At 29.9% G+C, this 26,956-nt stretch overlaps 1 protein-coding gene across 1 annotated transcript; it reads left to right on the forward strand.

Annotated features, from left to right (window-relative positions):
- The first annotated feature begins 1,082 nt into the window (after window positions 1-1,082).
- Window positions 1,083-26,930, forward strand: LOC131841385 (peptide transporter family 1). Its single transcript, XM_059189703.1, has 13 exons — window positions 1,083-1,406; window positions 15,655-15,733; window positions 17,733-17,874; window positions 19,821-19,907; window positions 20,283-20,557; window positions 20,762-20,844; window positions 21,466-21,630; window positions 21,973-22,098; window positions 22,771-22,893; window positions 22,981-23,327; window positions 25,269-25,485; window positions 26,342-26,578; window positions 26,763-26,930. The coding sequence occupies exons 1-13, from the start codon at window positions 1,386-1,388 to the stop codon at window positions 26,928-26,930; spliced, it is 2,070 nt and encodes a 689-aa protein (XP_059045686.1). The 5' UTR covers window positions 1,083-1,385.
- Window positions 26,931-26,956: the final 26 nt, after the last annotated feature.

The raw sequence follows: 26,956 nt of genomic DNA on the forward strand, positions 1-26,956 counted from the left end.
GCTTAGGCAATATCCAGTTTAAACACCTATTTGCTACTATACATCATACAGACCTTCGTAAAGTAAATTTATGAAACTAAATATGAAGTAGGTTATATAGTGGGCAATTTTTAGTGGATGATAATGGTATTGTTTACCCTGCTTGCGCTAACGGTTTACGCTGGCGGCGCACCAGAATCGAATTACTTCGTTAAGTACAATCGATTTATTAAGAAATGCAATGTGAAGGGTGCAAATATAAAACAATTTGGATTAAATATGAAAGTATTTTATTTTTAAAAATTATGTTCAATTTTAATACCCTCATTAAGTCCATATAAATACCAGGCAGGTATGACGCAGATACTTGGGTTTATAAACTCAAAGATTCTGCTGAAAGTTACCTAATTTACCTATACCTATTTTATTAAGTATGATTTAATTTTGTCGATAGGTGCAATGGAGTTTCATTCAGTTCTGCCGTTTGATGTGTTAGTAATTCGCTTTACTGTGAACCAACTTTGATTGAATCCCCAATTTAGTTTGTTGAAAGTTACTTGGTTGAACTCAATTAAGGCAATATTTGGCTCAATTCATATTTACCTAAACGAGTAAAGTTCAGTTTCGTATCATCCAATCAATCAGAATGTCCGATTCCGAATATTCGGAGTAGGCTCACAGTAAAAATATCTACCTGGTTCTATTCATATACGTGATATATGAATTGAGAGAATTCTTGCATATTCGCGGGGTTTTATGGCGATACGGTGTGGGAATGTTTGTTGTGGGACGCACAAAAAAAACGTAAGTCTTGGGATTCTTGCTTATTAAAAAAAATAAGAATTAAAGTAATTGAATATAAAAGAATAATACTTGTTTCTTCTGGTTCAAGACCTGAAATTTGGGGAATGTTCAATAAAAATTTGTGGGAAAAGCAAGACAGTGGCAATGGCAACACAGGTTATATTATTATACCATTGGAGTATACCTACTAGTGTAAACTGTAGATACCTATGTATATTTGAGCCGGGGCTTTGCCAAAAAGTATACCAATCTAGTAATTTTTGAGAGGAAAAAAGTATAATAACGAATAATGTGTAAATACGGAGAGTGCTGCATAGGGCATTGCACTCTCATGGTTTATCATGATCGCGTATTATATGATAATTAAGATTCGAGTTATCGTCCACCATCACTGTATGATGTATAACATGCGCAAGAGCACGAGCCGCAATTGTCGAGTCGTGCGAGTTGGAGCGATTGATTTGATCGAGTGAATCGAGTCGCTCAGTTGCGCTCACTCTCGACTGACGTATTCGAGGCGCGCGCGCATTCCATTTCTAAATATTAATAACAAATTTATTATTAATAGTGTAAGTTCAAAACACACGAGGGATTTCTCCGAGATGAGGACCAAAACGTCTTCGGTTGGTATATCTTTACTCACAAGACACATTGTATTGTTTTTTTTGGTGCGATCTTTAGTAATTTCGTGACTGCTATGTTATAAAAATAATTTGAGCATTTGTATTGTATTTAATTTGCAAAAGCGAAAGAATTATTTTTTAAAGTAAGTAAAGCGTAACATTTTTTTTTATGTTACAATAGGTCGTAATTTAATAACGGATATAACGTTAAAGCTCTAAAAACTATTACAATCTATATCTAAAACAAGTTAAAAAAACCATTTAAATGTATTGAATATTTTAATTCAACCTGTATCAATCCGTTTTATAAGAAGTTCGGTATGAATGAAGTACATTTTCTATTCATAAAATAGGTCAATAAACAGATGGTACAGATACTTTGCTTCAATAACAAAGTTAATTACGACAATAATAAAGAAAGTAAAACAATTAACTGCTACGTGCGTAAGTAAGTTGTACAGTAAAATTTACATAGATACGTATACTAATAAAGTATTAAATGTAGGTACTAATCACAATTATGTCGCATATCTATTTATTATTTGTAGCTTAATTTATTATTTGTTTATATTTTGATATTCTAACACACGAAAACAATATGGGTATATAATATTTTCGTACTTTTTATATTTATTTATGTACTAATACAACAGTATATAGTTGTATATACCAAATATTATACAAACTCGCGGTTATCATGATAGAATATGGCAAGCTGAACGGAGAGACCTGCGCGAGATCTAATCAAATTGTGGCCCCTTACCATAAGGCACGGTGTGGTCACATTCACTTGCTACTAAAAAATAATTATCCTACATTCTTGGCATCGTTGTTAAAGTATACGTTTATAATCTAAACCTTTGATAATGTCAGAAACCTCTGACAATCTCTGTGGTCGATTTATATTTTCAAGTCCAACAAAACTAAAGAATGAAACTTTTTTAACATTTTATTTTTTAAATTCTGTACGTTCTCGTGCGATCCGCATTTATATTATTGTTTTATTTTTCTGCACACTATTTTACACCACTCATTATAGTATATTTAGTGTAAATGAAGTCGCTTCCGATGTCTGTTCCCTTAGATCTTTTGTTCTACTATACACAACGGATTTAAACGCAGTTTTAGCAATAGATAGAGTGATACAAGAGAAAGGTTTATAATATATGGATACCCCTGCAAAGCCAAGCTAGTTTTAGAATAGAATAGAATCACAAGTTAAGTTAATTCCGACGACGAATTAATGGTATTAATATTATTTATATTGAAATATATTCGAGATATATTATTTATATACCTACCTACTTTTCGAACCAAAAAAACAACATACTTATGTGGTAGTAGATATAGGTAAAACCGCAGATACCAGGATTAGTTATATAAAATACCAATATTGCAGTACCGATGTAGTTACCATTTGTAGGGCCGTAACAAAATATTGTTTTACGTCATACCAAATTTGTACTTAACAATGTTCAAACCAATATACCTATGTATATGATTACTAATAACCATTTGTAATAGGAACTTGCTGCTTTAAATATTAACACAGGTCTTTGTATTCTCTAGTTTTATAACTTTGTTACTTTAAACCATCGAACTTAATACTTCAAAATTCTTAAAATTACAAAAGTAACCTATCTGGTTACCTCAACGTTCTCTCTTCAACGTGGAGGAAAATGTTCATCATTATAATTCTTGTAAAATTTTCCTCTAATTATAAGTACATTCTTATACTATTCATTCTCCAATACCTACTAGAGTTTTTTCCTTCTCAACTTTAGTCTGGGTTTCCTCCTTATTTAGCGATCGATAGTTATTACCTATATAATTAGGGTGAGATGTGCCATCGGTCATAAAAATAAATCAAATGTTATTAGTTAAACGGAAATAGTTTAAACTGTTTATCATTAGGTATTAATTTCGACGGACATAGCGAAAGTAGTTTCCTGTTGGTGTAGTATCGCTTTGTAGAATCATCTTCATTTTGATAAGGTTCTTCATTTGATGTTCTGATCCCTTAAACTGCATGAAATTACCAATAATCCATCACATTATTTAATTTTTTTTAAATTAACAGCGATATTATACGGAATGTTGTTAAGAATAAAGCTAAATAAAAATTTTTAGACGATTATATCACTTACGTATGCCAACACAACTAGGTCAAAATGTATAATATATGTATATTTACAAATTTTATTACTACTGACTGACTGTTTTTTTAAATATACCCGTTATGACATCGAGATAGAGATAAATGAATGAATGAAATCATGTACGAATGGTCATACCTAGATAATATAATTTATTTATCTATGAGTATTCATGTTAATTGCCTATAATTAATTGCATTAAATGATAATTTAATATATAATAATAAATTCTTACAGTTATTGCGAATTATTCCTTTCATAAAACCACAATGTGAATACGATACCACTGTACTATTACGCAACTTTCCCTCGAAACTTGAAGATGTAAAATATATTTACTTCCTTCGATAATGAGTATTGAATTACGTAAGTAAGTAAGTTCACTTGCCAAACTGGAGACTTAAAACTATAAAATGGTATACACTTTATTTTTAGGGGTAATATTGGAGAAATGGTGGAGAACGCCATAGATCTGTTCAAGTAAAGAGGCATTTGTCCATATACACTATATAGGGATATGTGTAGGTATAGGGAAATTTAGTAGGGGTTATTATCTAAATCATTCTCTTATCTGTGCTCGTGTGTAATGAAAAGGGGCTGATTTCAAATCAGTGTGCCCGTCAACCGATATTACCCCCACTACGCATTTGATTTTAGTGTTGTGTGTAGACCGTTTTAAATAAACGTTACATATGATATTTTTAAACAATATTCGACCTACTTACGATATGCGCACAAAATTCGAATAGGTACATAATTATTGTTATTGTCTATAAATAATAATAATAGCGAGAAGAAAACTACACGGTGATAATTAGCAGTACGTATTTATTGTTAATTATATATATATTTAAAATACTGTTTGTACCATTTAGGGATCATTCCCGGGAATTCTCGGGTCGAGAATTCCCGGGAAATCCTTGGGTTCTGTTCCCGGGAAATCAAGCTCGAGAAAAGTCGAGAACTCGAGAAATCAAGTACCTATATAGAAATTAAATTGACGTTTGTTGTTTTGCGTGGCGGCACAATAATACATGATATTAAGGTTTTCTTTCATGTATATTGTCGCGATATTTTAAGTTTTCCATTTTGTAAGCTGAGTGACCCAAAGAAAAAACCAAGCACATGTATTACGGTTTTCGAAAAACAAATGCATGAGTGAATAGCCGTATAAATTTGAAATTGAAATTTCTAACCAAAGAGGAGATATTTAAGATCAAAGTGGCCAGTACGACAAAACGCTAATTTCATATTTAAGAACCTAATATATTTCAGTATTTTAAAAAAAATGGCTTCTTCATAATAAGTATAATGTTTTTAAATATACCTACTCAATAAAAGTTTTATAATTAATTTTATAGTTAAATTTTATAATTAATATTTAACAAAAAATGCAGTGGTTTTCGTCTCAAATGAAACCACTGAGTTTTTTGACGTTATTGGAACAAAAAATAAACCAAACGTACGTAAATGTAAATTTCTCGACAACCCGAGAAGACCCGAGAAATTGACCTCGAGAATTCTCGAGACCCGAGAAAGTGAAAAGCTCGAGAAATCATGAACCCTAGTACCATTCAATAAGTTAAGAATTTGTTTTACCAAATGTTTATCATACCTAATATTAACTGTCGGCATAATATTAATTGTGCAAAATTAACTCCGAATCAACGCAATAATAACCCTTCATTTAAATAAAAAATGTAATTACTTTGAATACCATATCTCCTCTTTCTTGTACAAGTGTTGATAAAAAGACGTTTCTTTACATAGTATAGAATGAAATCGCATCCGCTGTCTTTTCTATCAGGTTTATATGTATTTGCGTGTTAGACAGTGACAGAGCAAGCTGAGAAATTCAAAGATATGTAATGCATCTGTGTGAAGCCGGGAGGGGACGCTAGTTAAATATATTTGTGTGTTATAATATAATACCTTCCTTTTTGTAAATAAAATATAAAAATAAAATGTATAACTAGGGGTAGTTTGATATGTAAATAACGCGCTTAATATTTACTAACAGTTATTATTATATTATGTTACTAATTACTAGCAGAATATAGTCTATTTGGTTGAATAAATGTGCATGCAATTTGGAAAGTTGCAATTAGTAATTTATGTCCACTCTCCCAATAGAGCGAAATCCCAGTCGCGCTCTATTTCAAAATTAATTTAATACTAAAATATATAATTAATAAATTAAGCAAATACGTAGTTTATATAGAAACGACATGAAATAATTATTCTGTGTTCTTTGTTAATTGATTACAATGAGCAAAGCGAATCTGTTTTAAAATATTGGCTTTTTGTCTGTAATAGACATGTATCAATTATTTTCGTATATTTCACATTATATTCAGAAATTCGGTTATAAAATACGGATATTTTTAACTATATATATTTTTTTATAACTATACTGTACCAACTGTACTGTACCTATACACACGTCAGCTCAACAATACACGGCTCGCGCGGTCAACAATGCCATTGAAAGTAGGAACCTAGTTGAACATTCAACAATTATAATTGAATATGTGTGGCAATAAAAAATAGCATAAATTGAAATTTATCAGAGCGCTGCAACTGTCACTGGTAAAATTTTTAACATTTTTATGACGATTATTCACTTCACACTTATTAGTGGTTATACATGTATGTATTTATTGGAGTATATTATATTTATAATATTCATCCATCAATATACTGTGTTATAACATTAAGACAGATTATATTAAATAGATAGATTCTTAATAATAAATATAAATTAAGAAGATAGACAAACATGCTACTGGCGTTTAAAATTGTATTTAGTTTAAATTTATAATTTTATATGTTTTGTTTAATTATATTTATCTGTGTAATATATTAATTGTCGGGAAAATTATTGCGTATTACATTGTGAATTTCCTAAGCAAATATAAATCTTAAGAAAAAAAATCAATTTAACGGCCAGGAGTAACATAACTTATGAAGACACAATCCTTCCCCAGAATTTTGATAAAATAAATAGGCATAAAAAATATATCTATATCATTAATAATATGTTCACACTACTTCACACCATCCAAAAAATGTATTTTCTCGTGTATTTGATATCATGCACGCGATTCTTGTTATAGATACCTTACCTTACGTGTTAAGACACGTATAAAAATTCCACGTTGTTGAATGACATATATTTACGATAACATGATACGTATGTAAAGACAAATGTCCACTCATCCCATCAGGCATCAATCAATGAGTAATTTTATCTAACATATCCATTTGTATCTAAGATACAGATAGACATCCAGCAAATCTCTTGTTTACGTTTTCCTATCTAATACGAAACAAAATGTCATTCTTTAGATGATAAATATGTAATCAAAAATAATTTATAACAAAACAGCAATAGCACGATTTCAATATATTATATACGCTAAATATTAAATAACTTTTTCGTACAACGAATACATTTACAAGTGTTGGTTGGATTGATTAATCTGGTGAGTAGAGAAAAAATATTGGTATAAACTGGTGAGATAAATGTAGATTATCTACATATTTAATCTGAAACATATTTATGTAGCTACCTACATCTTTATATATGTAACGTTAACGAACACGTTTTATAAACCAATCTGGTAAGATCTTCTGTAGCTACCTATCAATTTTCAAAAACAATAATTAAATTAAATTAAATAAGTATTAAATTAATATAATAGAATATATTGAAAGAAAAATAAAATATAATAGAATATATAGCTACAAAATTTTACAATTAATCCGGAGTTTAATCTGAATATTAGTTTCTATTTATGTTGTAAATGTCAAGATGATAACTTGATTTAAGTAGACGACGATAGATGGGTATCATATAATTAATAATAAGTATAAACTAATAATGGTAACTTATATGATTGATATTTTTACATCTAACTGATGCAGTTAGATGTAAAAATATCAATTAAATATTTTAATTATATATTCTTTTCAATATTATACTATACTGTACACAAGACGAAACAAAAAAGATATGCTTATTTACATTTCACTAAAGCCTTTAACGGAAATGCCACGATAAAATATTTCAGAACTAAGCAGCATTAGAATTCAATTACTCATTTTTAATTAAAAAACTTTTTACATTTTTCTTCTTTCACATGGATTGAAACAAATTTATTATTTATATTTTGTATGCTAACGCTCTTACTTTATTCTAATATATCTATAAATGTATTCTATAATAAATGATAATGGAAGTGTCGACCCGCTAATGATTTACGCTGGCGAGGCACCAGTGGAGGGGTGGCTGAGCATCAGATAATAAGATGAGCATGAGGTCAGGTCAGTCAGCCCATCGTGGTAAATTCCAGGTGTTTGGTTTCAAGCGGGAACCACGTAGTGGTCAATCTAACATGGTACATTGCTAGCGATTGGTTTATTAGTCCACATTACTAACAATCCGCTTCAGCACAAAGTAGTCTGTGTGTTGTATTTTTTAATTTTTACATATTTATTACAGTTTTTATGCAGAAGTGTAATAAAGTGGTTTGCGTTTCTGTCTCCCAAATTTTAGTTGCATGCAGAATGTTGTAACTTGTATTACGATTAAAGGGGTTGTGGAAATGAAACTACAGGGTACATATCCATAATATCCTAGTATATCATAGTCCTAAGAATTGATAAAATATGAGGGATATTCAATGGTCACATGAAATTATGTTCATTGGTTCATATCTAACAATGGTTGCCTTACAATCAGATGGGCATTACAACATGTATCGTCAAAACTTCATCAAAATTGGATGAGTAGTTTATACAATGGTAGATATATTAAAATTAATATTATTGTGTGTATTCTTGAATAATACATAAAAACTTTCCTCTTCAAATAGCCATCAACAGTTTTTGCTATTCAGTTGATTGCGTCTTGTGTTGTCATTGGTTACCTTCACGGCACATAATTTGGAGGTGCCTCACCTTGACATACTCGCTAAATATTAGCTCTTATTTATCATTTAAGTAATATTCAAAACCTAAAAGATACCTTTATTATAAGAAGATAATTCTAACTCACTTCATTTACTGGTATTTGAAGATAGAAAATTTTAAATAAAAATTTAAATAAAAAATTAAGTCACTAGTTTGCAATGACTAATTGATTTATTCATTTTTTCATTGATTTATCAATTTATTTAATCTAAACATATAATAACTAATATATCTAGATTAAAATGTAACTGATTGTAGTTTGTAAATGGAAGATATGTATGTAAAACCATGAGAATATATAAAAATATGAGATTGTTTTAGTTTATTTTTAAGGGTTAACATGTAAAATAACCCAAAACAATGTTTTTTTTTATATTAAACTGTTTTTCAGAGAGTTTGTGCGTGCTTATCTCGAAAACAGCAAAACCGATTTCGTTGCGTCTTTTACTAATGTATTCTGGTAAGCTTCCTTTACCTTAATATTTGTTCCAATTAGCGGTTAGTTTTAAATAAATGTATGCAGTAATAAATATGTAGGTAGATAGTAATTAACGTATAAATAAAATAGACTCACTATAAATAATTAGTGTAGGTATTAGATGATAGATTACATAGACGAAAACGGTTATATTTAGGATAGAGTGTCTCATAGTGAAATCTCTCAGAAATGATATAAACTTAACGTCTTAACGGGAATAAGTCGACTTAAGAAGTAACCCTGTATATATGCGTACGCATATAGCACAGAAAAACACAAATAGCTGTATATAGCGAGTGACCGGAGACATTATAATTTTTGTAAGTGAATTATGAATTGTCTCTATCTCATCTATAAGCGGCCAGTCGTCATGAAAAGAGGCGATGTGAAATATTATACAGTTATATACTATACACCATACATATAAACAGTATACACGTTCAGTTACAAGTAAATGCCTCAAACATCGTAAAGATTCTGTACAATGCATATATAGTACAACGTTAGGTACATACTTAATGTATTTTTCCTCTTTAAATTAAAAATTCACGTAGTACGACTGTAATATAATCAACAGGATAATTTGCACAGAGCATACTAACATGCACAGCATAACATTTTGCAAGGACGGCAAAGAATTTTGTGTCTCGGCCTAGGTAGTTGGTGGTCACCGAACATTTCGAAAACGTAACAAGTTTTGGAAGAGGTCGGTGACCATCAGGTAAGGTTTTTAGCTACTGGTGCAGTGTTTATACACAACTTGCTAATATAAACGCTGCTCCAGTAAATTTAGTCATAAATAGGTGCTGAGTTCTGCTAAATTTAAATACTTAAATATAATTTCAATTAATTTTAGGTCAACATAAAATTTATATCTATTTAAATCAGGCAGGTTGGTAAGAGTTCGATAAATTTGCACATGTTATCATGTTATAAATTAGACATAAAACAATAATCTGTAATAATGGTAAAATATTGATAATTCGATTAAATTCCCTAAACATAATTTCTAAAAGATCTAGCAATAATAAATTGTTTGTGTTTGAACATATATTTTTAAATAAGATCATTTTCAGCATTTTACTGTTCGTTGTGTTATTTTATTTACTTCTACTCCGATATTAGGAAATTTATTTTAATTAAAAGGTATTCCAGAGTGCATTTCAAACAAGTTTATTTACACTTGTATTTATTGAGCTGCTGACTGTGACACTGACTATATCTTACATTGTAAGTAAAATAACGCCTAATTGATAATTTACCGTTTTATAACTAGTTTAATTCCAAGATTATAATAGGTACTATTTAATCTGTCTTTATACTCATACATATGCGGAATAATCCTAAGGCCTACATTATACGTAAGATGAAGAGGTGATCTTCATATGATATCTATTATCATTATTTAATTAGATTCTTTGTTATTACAAAACAAAGAAAGATAATAATATAGTTACAGGTATAGCTAGTAAAATATTTTTAAATTATCACGAATTACAAACATTATTCTCGAACAAAACCGTCGTGTGTTTCTTGATTCTTCGTAGTCAGAGTTATAGAAATTACAAACAACTATATTAAAATATTAATCAGTAATCTATGTACTTTGATATTATTAGTAATTTATTTTATTTATTATTAAGGCATATTTTTACTTGGTTATTCAATATTTAAGAATTAGGGGTTCAAATGGAAGGTATTGACAATGTAAGTACATTTTAGTTACATATTACACGATATAGATATATATAGGTATATATCTTTGCCTTGTTAAATCTATTTTAATTGTATTTCAACCACCATGAATGAGAATATTAAGTTAGTTATATACTCGTACCTACGAGTATATAACTAACCAAAAATAATGTGTTTTAAATATTCGGAATTGAAGTCCCATATGAGACTTAACAATGAGATAACATTAACATAAATATTTACAAATAAGTTGTTACTATTACTATCTTCAAGTGTATTATGCGCTTCTAATTAATTTATTCCTAATATCTATTAAGTGCGTACTAGTGGATAGCAAATTAAAATACATCGCGTTTTATTCAGTATGCCAAGGTTTGAATAAACTATAATCTTTAAACATACCTATAATATTTATATTCATTATGTAATCAATTAGTAATTTGACATCCGCACAGGACTAAGTTATAGGTAGATTGTACTTAACAACAAATAAAGAAGACCAGTGTCTCGATTAAATCTTGATCTATTAACACGAGAGTTTTTGTATGTATGTATTATATATAGGTACATATACGCCAGTGAACAAACATTGTTAGTCAATAATACGTCATTATTTATTTTTATAAGTATTAGTGTATATAACTGAATAAGTCCATAGAAAACAAAACGTTAGTAGTTTTGTTGATGCAAGTATAGGCAACTCCAAGCCGACGGCAACTGCATTTAAAATGTCTGTATTAAAGTGTAATGTAAGCTAAGTACAGTCTAATAGCAAGGATCTAAAATTATATACAATTTTCGTGTCACGGTGTTTGTTACCAAACACTTCCGAAACGGCCTTACCGATTTTTATGAAATTTTGTGTGCATATCGAGTAGGTCTGAAAATCTGCCATCATCTATTTTTCATACCCCTGAATGATTAGGATCACCCGCCACTAATTATACTTTATTCGGACGAAAAAAAATTGTTTTTTAGTGTAGTATGATTTTGCATTAAAAAACATACAACCCTAAATATTAATCCATCTACCACCAACCCCTATTTTATAATAGCGATATTAGTACTAAAATTTATATGCCAAACCAACGTTTACCGGGATAGCTGGTATATATACATATAACAACTGTTCAATTCGTAGTGATCTCCGCCAATTTATCGAACACCATAATCGCCATGTATGTGGTTGTCAAACTAACTGGCAGACGTCACAATAATTATAGGGCGGCTCCCACAAAGATCATGATCCAGTTCTTGCCAGTTTTCGTTGCGCATGCATACATTGCTTTGTAGTGGAATTCGGAACAAGATGGCATAGTCTAAATTTAGAACTATAATTGTAATGATCATAGTTAACTCTTATTAACCCATCCTCAACAGATCGACCGTATTGGTACAGCAGGACATTCGTGTCCTAGCTAACTTAGATTTATTCATTAAACATAGGTACTAGGAATATGGATATTCAGTATGGATATATTGGAATATATCCAATTTATCCATACTGAATATCCATATTCTGTTATATCCATATTGAAATAATTTGCACATAACTTTTAAAATTATAGATATATAGAAATAACCTACATACCTACCTCGTTAAAAAATAAATAGAAACTAAGTATATCAACATACACTTAACATATCTGTTATTATCTGTCTCATATACCTATTTTTATTGTAATTATAAATTCCTTAAACATACTTCAACGATTTTCTTCTTTTTTAACAAGATCACCATTCTTTCATTAGTGTCATTGATATTCCTAAGTTTTGATTTACTGAAAATTATAGGGTACTGTGTTCTTTAAATGGATTTTTTAAATATATGGATAAATAAATGTTTATAGAAATGTCTGCAGAGTGAACTGAAATGATTTGTACTAAAGTCAGACTTCGTGATACAAAGTATTACATGCATTTTATTATTTAATCAATATAGAAATCATAAGAATAATTTAAATTTATTTTGAACAGTGTATACATAAGTATATGCAAGGATTGTTTTTATATAATCTTCTTCCAGGAGATTGATTCGATGTTCAGAATGACAATAAGTAGCCTATATTGTACTTTGTTATAAACACCTTCTAAAAGGTGGTAATGTAATAAAGTGTATTTTTAATCAAAACACTTTTATATTGCTAGTGTTGACCCTATACAAATATTTACGTAAGTCAATATTATTGAATAAATATTAATAGTAAATATACATATATTCAACATCACATCGATTAGATATTTTGAGTTAATTATACTAAAATCTGCGGAATTAAAAATGAACTGTGTTAGTATCCTATTAATCATCTAAAATGTCTTAACTCAAACCCTTCTGGGCGCATTTCGAGGTGTATGCGCGTTTTTATTGATTTTAAGCGCGCAAGACAAAAATCTGCTATACCTCTCTATGTATGTATCTATATGAACACTTATTAACACAGTCTTTAACATGCACCTTATGTGAATAACCAGAAGGTTGATTCTCTAAAGCGACTAACAGACCTCATTAGGCATAACAATTGTCCTTTGATATTGATTTAAATTGATACTTTCGCTAATATAGTATGAACCATTTGCCAATTGCACTATCAAGTCGAGATGTAGGGTTCGCAGATGTAACAAGTACTACTTGCTATTACAGTAGATAATAATTATTCAGCCCTTGAACTAACGATCCATGGAACGATCGCGATTTAGTAGGTAATTAAATCAATTATAAAAACTAGTAGTATATTGGTGACAATGTGCTCTTACACGTTTTGTTTAACAGTCCATGAGAAAATACACGAATTTAGGAAGTAACTGACTTCATACAGCTGCCGGTAGTTTAGAACTCAGAACTATGCAAAATATAAATCTGGTTTACATAATAAGTCTAAGTGGACTGCATGTGTTATGGACTTCATGTGTTCAATAAAAAAAATAATTAATAAATGGCTCTTGTGGTATGTGAAAGGTCTGGATGACGTCTGTTTGCTGCACTGTCGTTACATCATAAATCGGCGAAAGTTAATTTATTGAATGAATCATTTTTATTTGTTTATTGGACATTACGGTGAAATACAGGTTGCTACATATAAATGCAATAATAATGAATAGTGACAGTTTATACTCTACGGTTGTACAACATTGATTTAAGTGTCTTGCCGTTATGTTATATTAAGAATTTAATACTAAAATATTCATTTATAACATTAATATACTCAATATAATGTAAAAACATTTTTCAATAAATCCCAGTTTTAGTGTTTCGTCTAATAGCTTGCATTCCAAGTCCTTTACATGTCAACAAGTTAGGTATCGTTCCCCCAACTGTGCGTCGCGACACCCCGGGGAGTCAAAGCCCTGTCAGAAGGGCGTCTAAAAATTACTAAAATTCTATATTCTTTGGAGTTTTCTTAGCAGAAAATAACGCTACAGGCGGATATCTTCCTTTACAAGGGAGTTGCAAAAAATACTATATAATGTATGAAAACAGAGCGAGGAAACAGTAAGAGAGATTGTAAATCCCTCATCATAGGGGACCCCCTCTGGGTTAGACACTTGGCAATTGTATTAATTGCAATAACGTATGATGATATGAAATGATATTGCACATCTGAAAGTTTGATAAGATGTTCAGATGTTTGCTTCTTTAGAATATTTTATTGTGATAACTTTGCATTTATCCACCTTTTTTGGTATGTCTTCTGGATAGGGGATCAAGTATCTATATACTTAACTACACATCGATCCTGCGCTTATATAAACTCAAATCCTGTTGTTTATTTTATTTATTTGCTTAAAACATAGTTACAGTACAGTATGCACAAATGTTTTGCCAGTTTTATCGGGCATGCAAATTATAATAAAATAATATTAAATTTAATTATTATTGAATATTATTGTTTACTGTCTGTATCTAGTTTATGTTACAAACATCTATCAGTAATAGGGACTAGCAAGCAATCATTACGAGCAATGCTAGGTTGATCTCTACATGTAAACTAACATGCTCAGCATATCATACTCCAGTAGTACCCCGTCACCATCTAAAATAGCACAGTAAAACTACCGTTAGCACAGGCGGGTGCACAATCCAACGTATTAGTCCATCCATCATTTAAAATATTGCATTCATGTATTAGTATAGATATGTTTTAACGCAGGGTCGGCGACACGCTTCGTAAGTTAGTTGAACTTTTCAATTGCCTAATATTTTTACCTATGCATAAATAATAAGGCAAGTTTTAAAGGCACTATAATAATGTACAACGCCTACTTGCTCCTACTATAAGAACCAGGTACTCTATAACTTCACATAATGTCAATGACAATGGATTGCAAGTACCGTTACATATTTTAGTAGATCTATACCAATGAAAGCTTGCTATGCTACTAATAACATTTTTTATTAGCCCTACTTTAAATACATGAATTGTCATATCGTACTCGATGATTCTTACTTTATAATATTAAAAATAAAACAAATTTTTTAGTCGATCGTCCATTGATTTATGTGGTTATAACTGTTAAAAAACGAAGTTGTTGGAATTAAGTGGTATTATTTTATATTATAAGTAAAACACAATTTGTGGTGCCAAATAATGTATGTTTAGTACATACGAACCTCATTCACGCAATTTCCAGTTTAAGGTTTCTGAGAATTTTATGCCTTCTTACATACTTTTACTGCTTTTACTAAAAAATGTACTTATATGAAAAGTGTAAGAGATAATTCATTTATTCTCAGTACTAAAAAAATACTTTTGAGCAAATATTTAAATTAAAGTAAAATATATGTTTGATGTAGGTAATTTGCCGACTCTAATGATAAATCCAATAGGAATATAGTATGAGCTAAGAAGACCTTTTTTATGATGTCCTTTTATTTATAGACCTGTTAATTGTTCCCAACATGTTTATAATTACTATAATTATTAGTATCACAAATTTTTCTTTTCAGAAACTTCCATATCCCAAGGCAGTTGGATTTATAGTTGTAAATGAGTTCTGCGAGAGATTTTCTTACTATGGATTGCGAAGTAAGATATTATGGCTTTATTATTGACATCAATTTTGTTGAGCTTATACTGTCCTGTTAGAGGAGTCAAAAATACCGTTTTTACTTCTTTTAAACATACTAATATACTCATAGCCTAATTAATATATATATATATATATAACAGTTTAAATAAGTTCATTCAAAGGAGATTTCAGTTTCAGTCAATTTCGATGTGTAATATTTGAGTTTCATTTCAGTATATGCCTGGGCATTTACTTTTTAAAATCACCGGCATCCTCTGCCTCAATTTTATTGATGTTATGATATTTATTGGTATTATACATTTATTTAAAATACTAATAGTAATACTTTATGTTTGGAATTTATGACGCAAGTATATTATATTATTTCTTAAAGTAAGCGTAAAGCGCAAGCGTGCTCTTACATTTTTCGATCAATGCAAGGTTTTCTCTGGAATTCAAGTAGATATCATAATTGGCTGTTAGTTTTCAATGGTACAAGCCTTAAGTTTACTTACTATATGATGGAATAATGTAAATATGGTATTTAAAATTATAATCTATTTATAACATGATTATAGCAGGCTACTGATAATTTGTGTTCAATTAATTGCCCAAGCTTTGTCTATTGTTGAATTCGTTTTATTCGTATTCTTTACTTATTATGTAATACTTGTATTACTAATAAACTTGGATTATTATTATTATTACTAAGTAAATTTACTAAAAACCGGTATTGACCTGTTTTTAGTGAAACATATAAACATCATAATAGGTCTAGATTTTGTTTTCAAACAAGCTCCTCATTAGATTCTTTAAATTCAATAGACTTTTAAATATTCGTAAATTGCACATATTATGTACTACGTACCTGATAATGTCTAGTTTTTTCGTAAAGCTTTGTTGCTAAATTGAACTTCAATTCGTCGTCGTATCTAAATGTAATTAATTTATGTAACTTAAAATCTATGTAACAATAAATGCGTTACACATACATACAATACGTAAATAAAGTTACTCGTATATTGTAATGAAATATGAAACTTGTTTTTAAATCATATTGACGGTAAATAGCCTATTGTTTGCTGAGGACGTAACAAGTAATGTTGCATGTTAATTAGCAGTTTTTCCATAGATTCGCGTGTACAAGCGTTTTTACTGCTTACGATTTTGCACCAAAATATTATCATATTTTTAATCTGTATGAAATGGAAACAGTATTAAACTAAGTCGATTAAAAATATATATACTAATAACTAATAACTATCATAAAAATTAACATAAGAATTATATTATAGAAGTAAGATATTCTATAATCTTTTTTTATCCTAAGAATTTGAAAAGCGATAAATAAGCCTGCACTAACGGTATGACTATGAACTCAAGTCAGTTAGCCCATTGTCACATTTTCAATAAGATAACCATGAGAATTTAAAGGTACCAAGGGCTCCCTGCCGGTAAATTTGACTTGGTAAATTATTATCAATTAGGCCACTGTTTACCAGTAATAATTTCCTCTCCCTCTGAGTTGTTATTTTTTTTGTTAACATTAGAAACCAATTGTCGGCCAGAATATTAGTTACGTATGTGTAGTAGGTATCGATGGTCAAAATTTATATATTTTTTAATATTTATTTATTTTATAAATGTAAATGGCTCTTTTGATATAACCGAGAACTAAAATACCATTTGCGTTTAAATATAGTATTATTAGTATTAGAAATTTATAAATTATATATACTAGTTCTACACATTTCACTGAATATGAAAGGGGGACTTATAAACAGTACAGTATTACTTTCTGAATTTATATATTTGATAGAAGAAAGTTTGATGCACTTTAGCACAGGCTTACATACTAATAATAGAACTGCTTTGTAATTATTACTGATATATATTTTTTATGTTCTGATTTTATCGAGAACATAGTGTTTAGTATTTAATTACTTATATGTTCTAATTGTATTCTATATGTATATATATATATTCTATTTATAATTGATGTATAATAATTTTCAGCCATTCTTTCATTATATCTGCGATACAAACTACATTACAGTGACAATGGCGCTACTGTTATATACCATGTGTTCACAATGTTCGCGTATTTCTTCCCTGTCATCGGTGCGATGATCGCAGATGGATGGCTAGGCAGATTCAGGTAATACTTTTGATTTTCACTGACACTAATTGAAGATGTAGCATCTCAGATATTTTTGTCTGATTTAAGTAAAAAACAATATCATGTTTTTTACTTAGACATCAGACAGAATTTTAGGTACTGTAATTTAACATTTTATTAACATGGGTATTTACATTAAATACGTCAATATTTTGCCTCCATATTCTATTATAAGCAATTTGTAAAGTATGTTTAATTAAAAACTTACATATTCAAATTAAAAAATAAACAGAAATAAGTAAAAGTACAAATATATAATTTGAAATAAGTAAAATATACAATTTAACAATTCACTTTTTTGCAAGCATACGGTGGGCAAGAAAATACAGCCAGTATTCTGGCAGTATTTTCTCATTGAGTCGCTAAATCGATTCGTTGTGCGAGGAAAATGCTAACCCCTTGCCATAAGTTAATTTAAATCTTTTCATTACTCTTTATACTTTCTGTATGTATTTGAAAAGTTATGCTATAGTTTTATATAAATATAGTATTTTATTTACTCGGTGGTTACCGATATATTAATGCAATAACGAATTGTCAGTATAGTCAACAATGGTACTGTAGTAGGTACAAATAGGATAGATTCCACGAATATTTTTTGATGTCATATCTAATTGGAAAACAAGTTTTTGCAAGTAACTACTTACTACTTAAAATCAAATTAATAATATAATAATACTCAACTGATCAAGTAGCTCTTTGTAAAATACAATTGACATTGCAGGAATAAACTGATATTCGATTTGAATGTCGTTTTCATACATATTTGCAGTGAACAATAGCTCCACTCATGTTGAAGAGATCATTAAATAAATGTTTATGTGAACTTATGATTAAAATGTCTCTGTTGATATGAATCACTTGATATGATTTTAATGTTATGTTACTGATAGTACCTAGTCAATCTCAAAAGTCATTACGTATTAGAAAATTCATAATTCAAAAATAGAACGTCTACTGTCCAATTCTGGTTTTCCTCCCGCCGATCGTAAAATTCAGACTCACGTCTGTAAAAAGAAATATTTTGAATGAAACTGTGATACCAATATTATTTTAGCACTACATATTTGCAAACAATTGTTGCATACAGTTTTAATTTAAATTAAAGATATCTTTTGCAAGTCCAACCCATGTTTATTAGAACTTTAGTTATATCATTTATTTTATCGAAAAAAATAATGCCTGCTCTTACAAACCGAAGTGTTAATCGCTCTATGGTAAAAATATTAATTAACGCATCCACCGGGCAAATAATCACTGCATCGAAACTAATTTAATTACGAGCACAAATGCAATTTTATTTTGAAATATTCGCCTCAAATTTATATTTGACTTTATTTAACATTTATTAACTCCGTTCGTGTACATGACGGTTTGTAAAATTTATTTCGTTGGTGAAATTGAAATCGAATCGTGCTTAACAGTTTACCTATTCGTATAATTAAGTTAAGAGTCCATAATTATGTCTCTATTATTTTAGGATAAATGTGAACAATCTGGAATTCATCTTTTTAATATTTTGTGATACTAGTGTCTAGATCTTGAGTGTTTGATCAAATCACGTACGTTGTAAAATATTATTTTAATACAGAAAGAGCATAAATTTTCTACACTTTTCTCTACTCTAATTATTTACTCGTATTTTTTATTATAATTGACAACAGATTTCACTGATCCAAAATATCTGTAATAGACCTGTATGAAAAAAGATATTTTCATTTGATTTGATACTCTTAATATTACAATACGGTCTAACAATAAGTAGCTGATGGAAAAAAATTAAATACACTAGATATTATCAATAAATACAAAACTATAAATGTAATGTAAATACGTGAATAGAACCACGACCATTGAAAAGCCATATGTAGAGCTATTTACGACACTGTCTGTCATATTATTATATTAATGTATATATTTTTCAGGACTATAGTCTACCTCTCATTGGTGTATGCATCAGGGAGTGTGTTAATATCGGTGACAGCCATGCCGCCGGTAAATTTGCCTCCATTGTAAGTATTTAATCAGGTGCAATCACTTTATATTGAGAACATAACATACACCAATATACCTATTGAATAAACAAAATACAATGAAAAATAATTAGTAAATGTTATAAAACAATAAAGTTCTTTCAATATAAGGGTCTATCGACGTAAGACTTCGTATAAGCCATAAGTCATCAGCTTGGGATCCTCTGTGCCGTTTATCAAATCGCTAAATAAACATCCTACATACTCGTACGCATATGGATAATAGTATGACGTTAATTTCATTATGTACATATAAAGCATATTAAGAAGTAAAAGCGTAAGAAACATCGAAATCGCTCGCATAAAAACTAATAATATACTATATGTTTAGAAACATATATTTTTTGTTTGCAGAGAATTTACAATAATTGCACTACTCCTGATTGCATTTGGGACTGGTGGAATAAAGCCGTGTGTATCCGCTTTCGGAGGTGATCAGTTCAAACTGCCCGAACAGGAAAAATATTTGGGCTACTTCTTCTCACTGTTCTACTTCTCTATCAATGCCGGTAGTCTCATATCGACATTCATTACACCAATATTAAGAGCGGACGTTCACTGCTTCGGCGAGAATGATTGTTACTCGTTAGCGTTTGGAGTGCCCGGCATACTCATGATTGTTTCTATTTGTAAGTATATATTTTATTTCATGTCCGAGTTGCACTTTATACAGATACAGATTTAGGGACTATATATGCCAGATGATGAAATTAACAGCATACGGCTTGATTTATTACCATTACTATGATAGACTTAATTTACTGTTGTAAAAAGAGTTTTTATTATATCTCTTTGCCATATTTTTACTTACTTGTATATATTTTTGGTTATAGTAATCTTCTTAGCTGGAAAAAGATTGTATGTAATCAGGAATCCAGCTGGAAATGTCATTGGACGAGTAGCCACCTGTATAAGTGTAAGTAGATCAATATAAACTACATAGTACCTATATCTTGTATCTTAAATTAATACAGGTATTTTGTTTTTATTTGTGGGTTTAAATATTATTTCATTTTTAATAATATATTTTAAATTAAGTCTAATACATATATAATTTGGGCCCAAATATTTTATAAATTTTAGGATATCAGAATTTTAATATTATACTTAAGAAATAATATTATATAAAATATGATATTTTAAATTAAATCTATTTTATGTTACTTCTACTCATACATATGTAATTTAATATTACATTACTTCAATAATTATTTAATATTATTCTTATTTATCATATTATATATATATACATCGTATAAAACTTAGTCGCTGTCGCTGTTTGTCCCTATGTATGCTTAAATCTTTAAAGCTACGCAAGGGATTTTGAGGCGATTTTTTTTTAATAAATAGAGTGATTTGAGAAGAAAGTTTATATATATAATATATGTACACCGAGGCCGAGTAACTAGTATTGAATAATTATAACTAATAATAATTAAAATTTATAGTGAATATTTGGTAATACTTGTATTTTTAAATTGCGTGTTTATCTATTCTAAAGCTAGGTTTACCTATAAAAAACATTTCTTAATTCTAGCATGCTGTCTGCAGATCCTTTAAAAGTAAAGAGAGCCGCGAACACTGGTTGGACCATGCGGATGATAAGTACGACTCGGCTCTAATCGAGGATGTTAAGGCTCTTCTTAGAGTTCTTGTACTGTTTATACCACTACCAGTCTTCTGGGCGTTGTTTGATCAACAAGTAAGATGTACTAGTTTCTACGAATTACCTAATAACGTAATAGAGAATAGGAGATATCAAAAAACTTGAGTCGTCTTTAACACTATGAAATTAGTATAAAAGTAATGTTGTTCATAATTAAACAATTAATTATAATCACATGTTTGTTGTTATTATTAATATACGCAATTATTTAATAAATCTTCTTGTTGTTACAATTATTGTATTATAATTTATATTACTTCAGATACATCGTTAATTGCCTATTAAATCGTAATATAGTGTGATAGTGAAATGTCTACGAGTACGTATAATATCCTGGCATTAGCGGCAATTGCTTTAAAGAAAGACTATAACTTACAGGGTTCAAGATGGACTTTCCAAGCCGATCGCATGGAACAAGAGATCGGCAGTTGGACATTGAAAGCTGATCAGATGCAAGTGCTCAATCCATTGCTTATTTTAATTTTTATTCCTCTATTTGAAGTGGTAAGTTACTAAGGATTTATATTATTCTATACTAATAATTTCTACACTTACAAACTTATTAGTACAACATTTTAATAATAATCTCAGGACAAGCTACAGAGCGCCATCTAGTCCCAAGTTAATCTTCCTAAAGGGTTATGGGTACTGTATGACTGATAAATACATAGATATTTTTTTCGTAAATACATACATATTATATATAGAAAAGATCCAGACCGACACAAATAAACATACTCATGAATACAAATGTTTGCATCGTGCGAGGAATCAAACCCGCGACCATCGGAAGTAAGGTAGTGTGAGACCTTAAAAACTACGATTGATCACAAAATACATCTTGGACAAAATTCAGTTTTTTTAAAAGGTGCAACAATTACGATTTTCTCTTATTCTTCTGTGCTATTCTTCCTTCCAGAATAAAGACGGTAGAATAAGTACATTCCTTATGTTTATTCGAAGAAAAGCTTAATAAAGTCATGTTTGTAAAGTTTTCTAAGAAGAAACATTTCTGAATTTAACGACGGCAGTAAAGGTTATTTTAAGCCGAATCCGGTATAAATTTAAAATCGTATTGAAAAGATCAAATTTATCCGTTGTGACGTCTTATCCCCTACATTATTACTTAAATGTTTTTTATTATAAAATATTGAATGAAAATACTGTTATTTCCAGGCAATTTATCCTTTCTTGACTTGGTGCAAATTAATAAGGAAACCTCTTCACAAAATGATTTGGGGTGGAATTTTGGCGGCATGTGCATTTCTCATATCTGGAATAGTTGAATTGAGTCTACTTGTAAGTACTTAACATAATTCCCATTTTTCTAAATGATGCCTAAGTATATTCTTCTGTATTAAAACTATTTCTACTTATGATTTGTAGCCCACTTACGGAACGCCAGTATCAGCAGGTTTGGCACAACTTAGAGTTTATAATGGATTCAATTGTAATGTTACATTAATCATAAATGGTACTGATAAAAACACAACTGCATATACAAGTACAATTGAAAGTTTGTCTGCTTACGAGAAGTTAGATATAAAGGCAGCAGGACTAGTAGAACTTCCATACTCAATACAAGGAACAGAAAATAGCGAGTGCGCTCATATTATACACAATGGCATTTTCCACCTTCGAGAGGAAACTGCGAACTCGTTTTTTATCAACAATGCAGGAGTGTATAACTTCACTGATAAAAATGATAAAGCAATAGACGGTGTTAGTGTTAGGTAAGAATTAACTATTATAATTTTACAACTCATCATGAATATTCTGTTTACAATGTTCATTTCTATAATACTTATTATATATTTCGCCCCAAAATGAAAACATGCGATTTTCTAATATCATATTAATTACTTTACTCTGTTTACTAATAAGGAACAACTTGTCTTCTTCCATCGTCATATGTGACCATGTTATATTTTCTGATTGACCAAGTAGTGTAGGTTTACCAGTCTTTACGAAATTCGCCCACATACTCGCCATGTCCTTTATAAATAATCTATCACGATCGAAAAGGTCGAGATTTAGTTTCACATAATTTTCCCAATATGGTTCACATTTTAATATATAACATATTTCATCACCGTTCGAAGCACCTTTTACTCTGATATTTGATTGAGATAATGAGGTTGCCTTCATTGAATTGAATTTACCTATATAATTAAATTTGTATACATATAATTTACTTTCTTTAATATTTAATAGAGTTTTTATGAATTTTATTACTGGGTAAACCTGAAGATTAGAGGCATATCGTAAAAAATCGTGAATGGAATTCTCCGAAATTCCATTCATGAAGTACTTGTTTTTTATTTTCATAGCTATTTGTGTATACATCTCTGAAGCATAGTCATGATTGCATCCATCCGAAAACGGAACCATAAATTTGAAATTTGTAGCAAAGGCTTTTAAATATCTAGGGTTGTGTAAAAATGGAATTATTTCTGGTATACTTTCCTGGCTATTGAAACCAATTAGAATAGTAATATTCAAATTATTTACAATTTTATCAAACTGTTCAGGTCTTTTAGTTAACAAACACTTATTTGATTCTATTTCAATTATTGGAGTAAATGGTACTACTGGTCTCTGAAAACCAATAACTTCTTTACTGCTGTAAATGTTCTGTGCCGCATTTATAATATCTTTAGTTGACGCTGTGAATAAATCTTTTGAAGTAATCTTTTTCAATTCCTTCACAAATCTTTCTCTTTCCAAAGTATAGTTTCCTTGAAATATAGATGGCGAAAATATTGTACTACTTTGCAATATCATTTTCGAAAATAACTTTTTGTATTTAGTCATAAGAAGTAACGAAAGATAAGTTCCAGCTGATCCGTTGCCCATAACTGTTATTTGATTTTTATCACCTCCAAAGTGATGAATATTCTTAGAAATCCATTTCAAGGCAATTACTATATCTTTGACACCCATATTAGCATTTGTGTCAGTGTCGTTTACTTTCAGAAAACCAAAAACACCAATTCTGTGTGTAACACTCACAAGCAAAACATCATTGTCTACAAGGAAATCAGCTCCATATACATGACTAAAACTAGATGCAAATGCATATCCATGTATCCAAACAATCACTGGCATCAATAACTTTTCATTATTTATAGTAAGCTTCGGTGTATAAATATTCATGTTCAAGCAATTTTCAAATCCATACAAGGCATGTTTGTGAACAATGTGTGCTTGAGCACAAGCTCCATGGTATTCAACTGTTGCATCGTAAGGTTTTTTCCATTTTTTAAGATATCTGGGGTCTTTAAAACGAAGTCTTCCAATAGGAGCTTGCGCGTAAGGTACTCCATAAAATGCATAGTAAAGTTTTCCTTCAAAAACGGTTGCCTGTGTTGTGCCTATTACTGTACCTTGGCTTACTTCAACCTTTACTTTGTAAGAATCAATACACTTTAATTGTAAGAATAACCAAAATAAACTAACGGTTATAAAAACAATTCTCAAATACATGTCGCGTGTAGTATTCGGCTAACTAGTGACGGACTGTAGTGGAATATGTTTTTTCAATAACAACCTAGCTAACCTAATTAAATTTCAGTCGAGTGTCAAATGTTTTGGTTACGTTTTTATTAATAACATCATCTCAAAATACAGGTGTAGCGTTTGTTACTTTAGTTAATAATTCGCATTTATTTTAGATTTTTATCAAATATTAATGAACCAGTGGAGATTAAAATTGTAGATACAAAGAATAGAACAATATTATCTCAAAACAGCAATGACAGGAATCAAAAATCTATACAAAAAGGAAAAAGTAATGTTTTAATGGGTGGCGACGTAGTTTTAAAAGATTTCAATTTCCAATCTGGTGCAGTGTACACTATTAATGTACATCAAGAAAGCAATGGAAATTATGTAAGTAAGACATAATTTTAATTAATAATATGTGTTATATATATAAAATGAGAGTATGATAATGTTATGATACAAGAAAATACTAACGTCTATAAGCAACTTTTAAAAATACATAACAAGTCTATGCCTCCTGTAGAACTTGATCGAAATGTTTGATTGTAATTTTTTCATTGTATTTTTCATTGTATTTCTACCAATGCTTGAAATAATTTATTAGTAATGATTATGTTAGCAATGAAGTATTGGATATACTTACGATTTATCATTTATTTTCATTGTACAACTATAATTGGCAAATATAACAGGACACCAGTTTTATTTAAAGACTTATTTTATGGTCGATTCGATTCAATACTATAATGTTATTATTATGAAGCTGTATTTTTACCCTCCAGTCGATCAAAAAGTTGTACTGAATAACAAATATAATTTGTGTTTATTCTAATAACAAGCATATTATGTTATATTATATTTCGATTAATTTATAAAATATATTTTTAATGGATGAAAATGCTAACCATTTATAAGACGGGTGATGAGATGAGTATGACGTCATGTCAGTTAGCCCATTGTCACGAATTTGCCAGGAATTTTCTCGTTGATTTCCAGGGGGAACCGCGTTGAAGTAAAACTGACATGGTACATTGCTAGAGCTATGAGGTCATCAAAATCCATATAATTATATTATTTCCATGTATAGTCAGTGTGAATTTTTTCAGAAATACAAATTTGCCAAAGCCAAATCCTTAAGACAAATATCTAATTGCCTGACTTTGGGTATATGGGTATACCACATTGGGTATACCATAAGATTAATTTTACCACGAATATTTCTAAAAATGCATAATTCTTTTAGACGGCGAATCCAGTAATGATAACTCCAGCAAACACGGTTCACATATTATGGTTGGTGCCTCAATACGTGGTCATGACAATGGGGGAGGTCATGTTTTCAGTCACCGGTTTAGAATTCTCGTTTACTCAGGCACCAGCGAGCATGAAGTCAGTGTTGCAATCCGTCTGGCTATTGACTGTAGCATTCGGAAATCTTATCGTCGTTCTCATTGTGGAAGGAAACTTTTTAGATGCTCAGGTGAGTGTAATATTGTCGATGTACATTGTTGGCCTTCAATGTTTACTTTACGTTGTTACATGTCAGATACGATGCCATACATGCCTTTATTACTAAAAAGATATTTGGAATACATATAATTTTATCATTAATAAAAATAACTGAAAAATGAGGTTACACTAATATTGATTCTGATCTCTTGCAGTGGAAAGAGTTCTTCCTATTTGCGGGGCTAATGATGATCGACATGCTTATCTTCTCTGTGATGGCATTCCGGTATAAGTACGTGGAGCTCAAGTCCAGTGTTCAGGAATTAACTATAATAGATGAAAAGAAAATACCCGAGATTCCAGCTAGAAAAAGAGACGACTAGGTGTTTTAATAAAGTTTTCATTAAAA

The sequence above is a fragment of the Achroia grisella genome, unplaced genomic scaffold (genome assembly GCF_030625045.1).
Source record: "Achroia grisella isolate CSIRO2021 unplaced genomic scaffold, CSIRO_AGI_Agris_v1 utg1064, whole genome shotgun sequence".
NCBI classification, from domain to species: domain Eukaryota; kingdom Metazoa; phylum Arthropoda; class Insecta; order Lepidoptera; family Pyralidae; genus Achroia; species Achroia grisella.

Coding starts and splice junctions, on each gene's coding strand:
- LOC131841385 (XM_059189703.1), top strand. CDS start 1,386: ATGAGGACCAAAACGTCTTCG. Junction 1,407..15,654: donor TGAGGACCAAAACGTCTTCG/GTTGGTATATCT, acceptor TTTTCTTTTCAG/AAACTTCCATATCCCAAGGC. Junction 21,631..21,972: donor GGGCGTTGTTTGATCAACAA/GTAAGATGTACT, acceptor TATAACTTACAG/GGTTCAAGATGGACTTTCCA.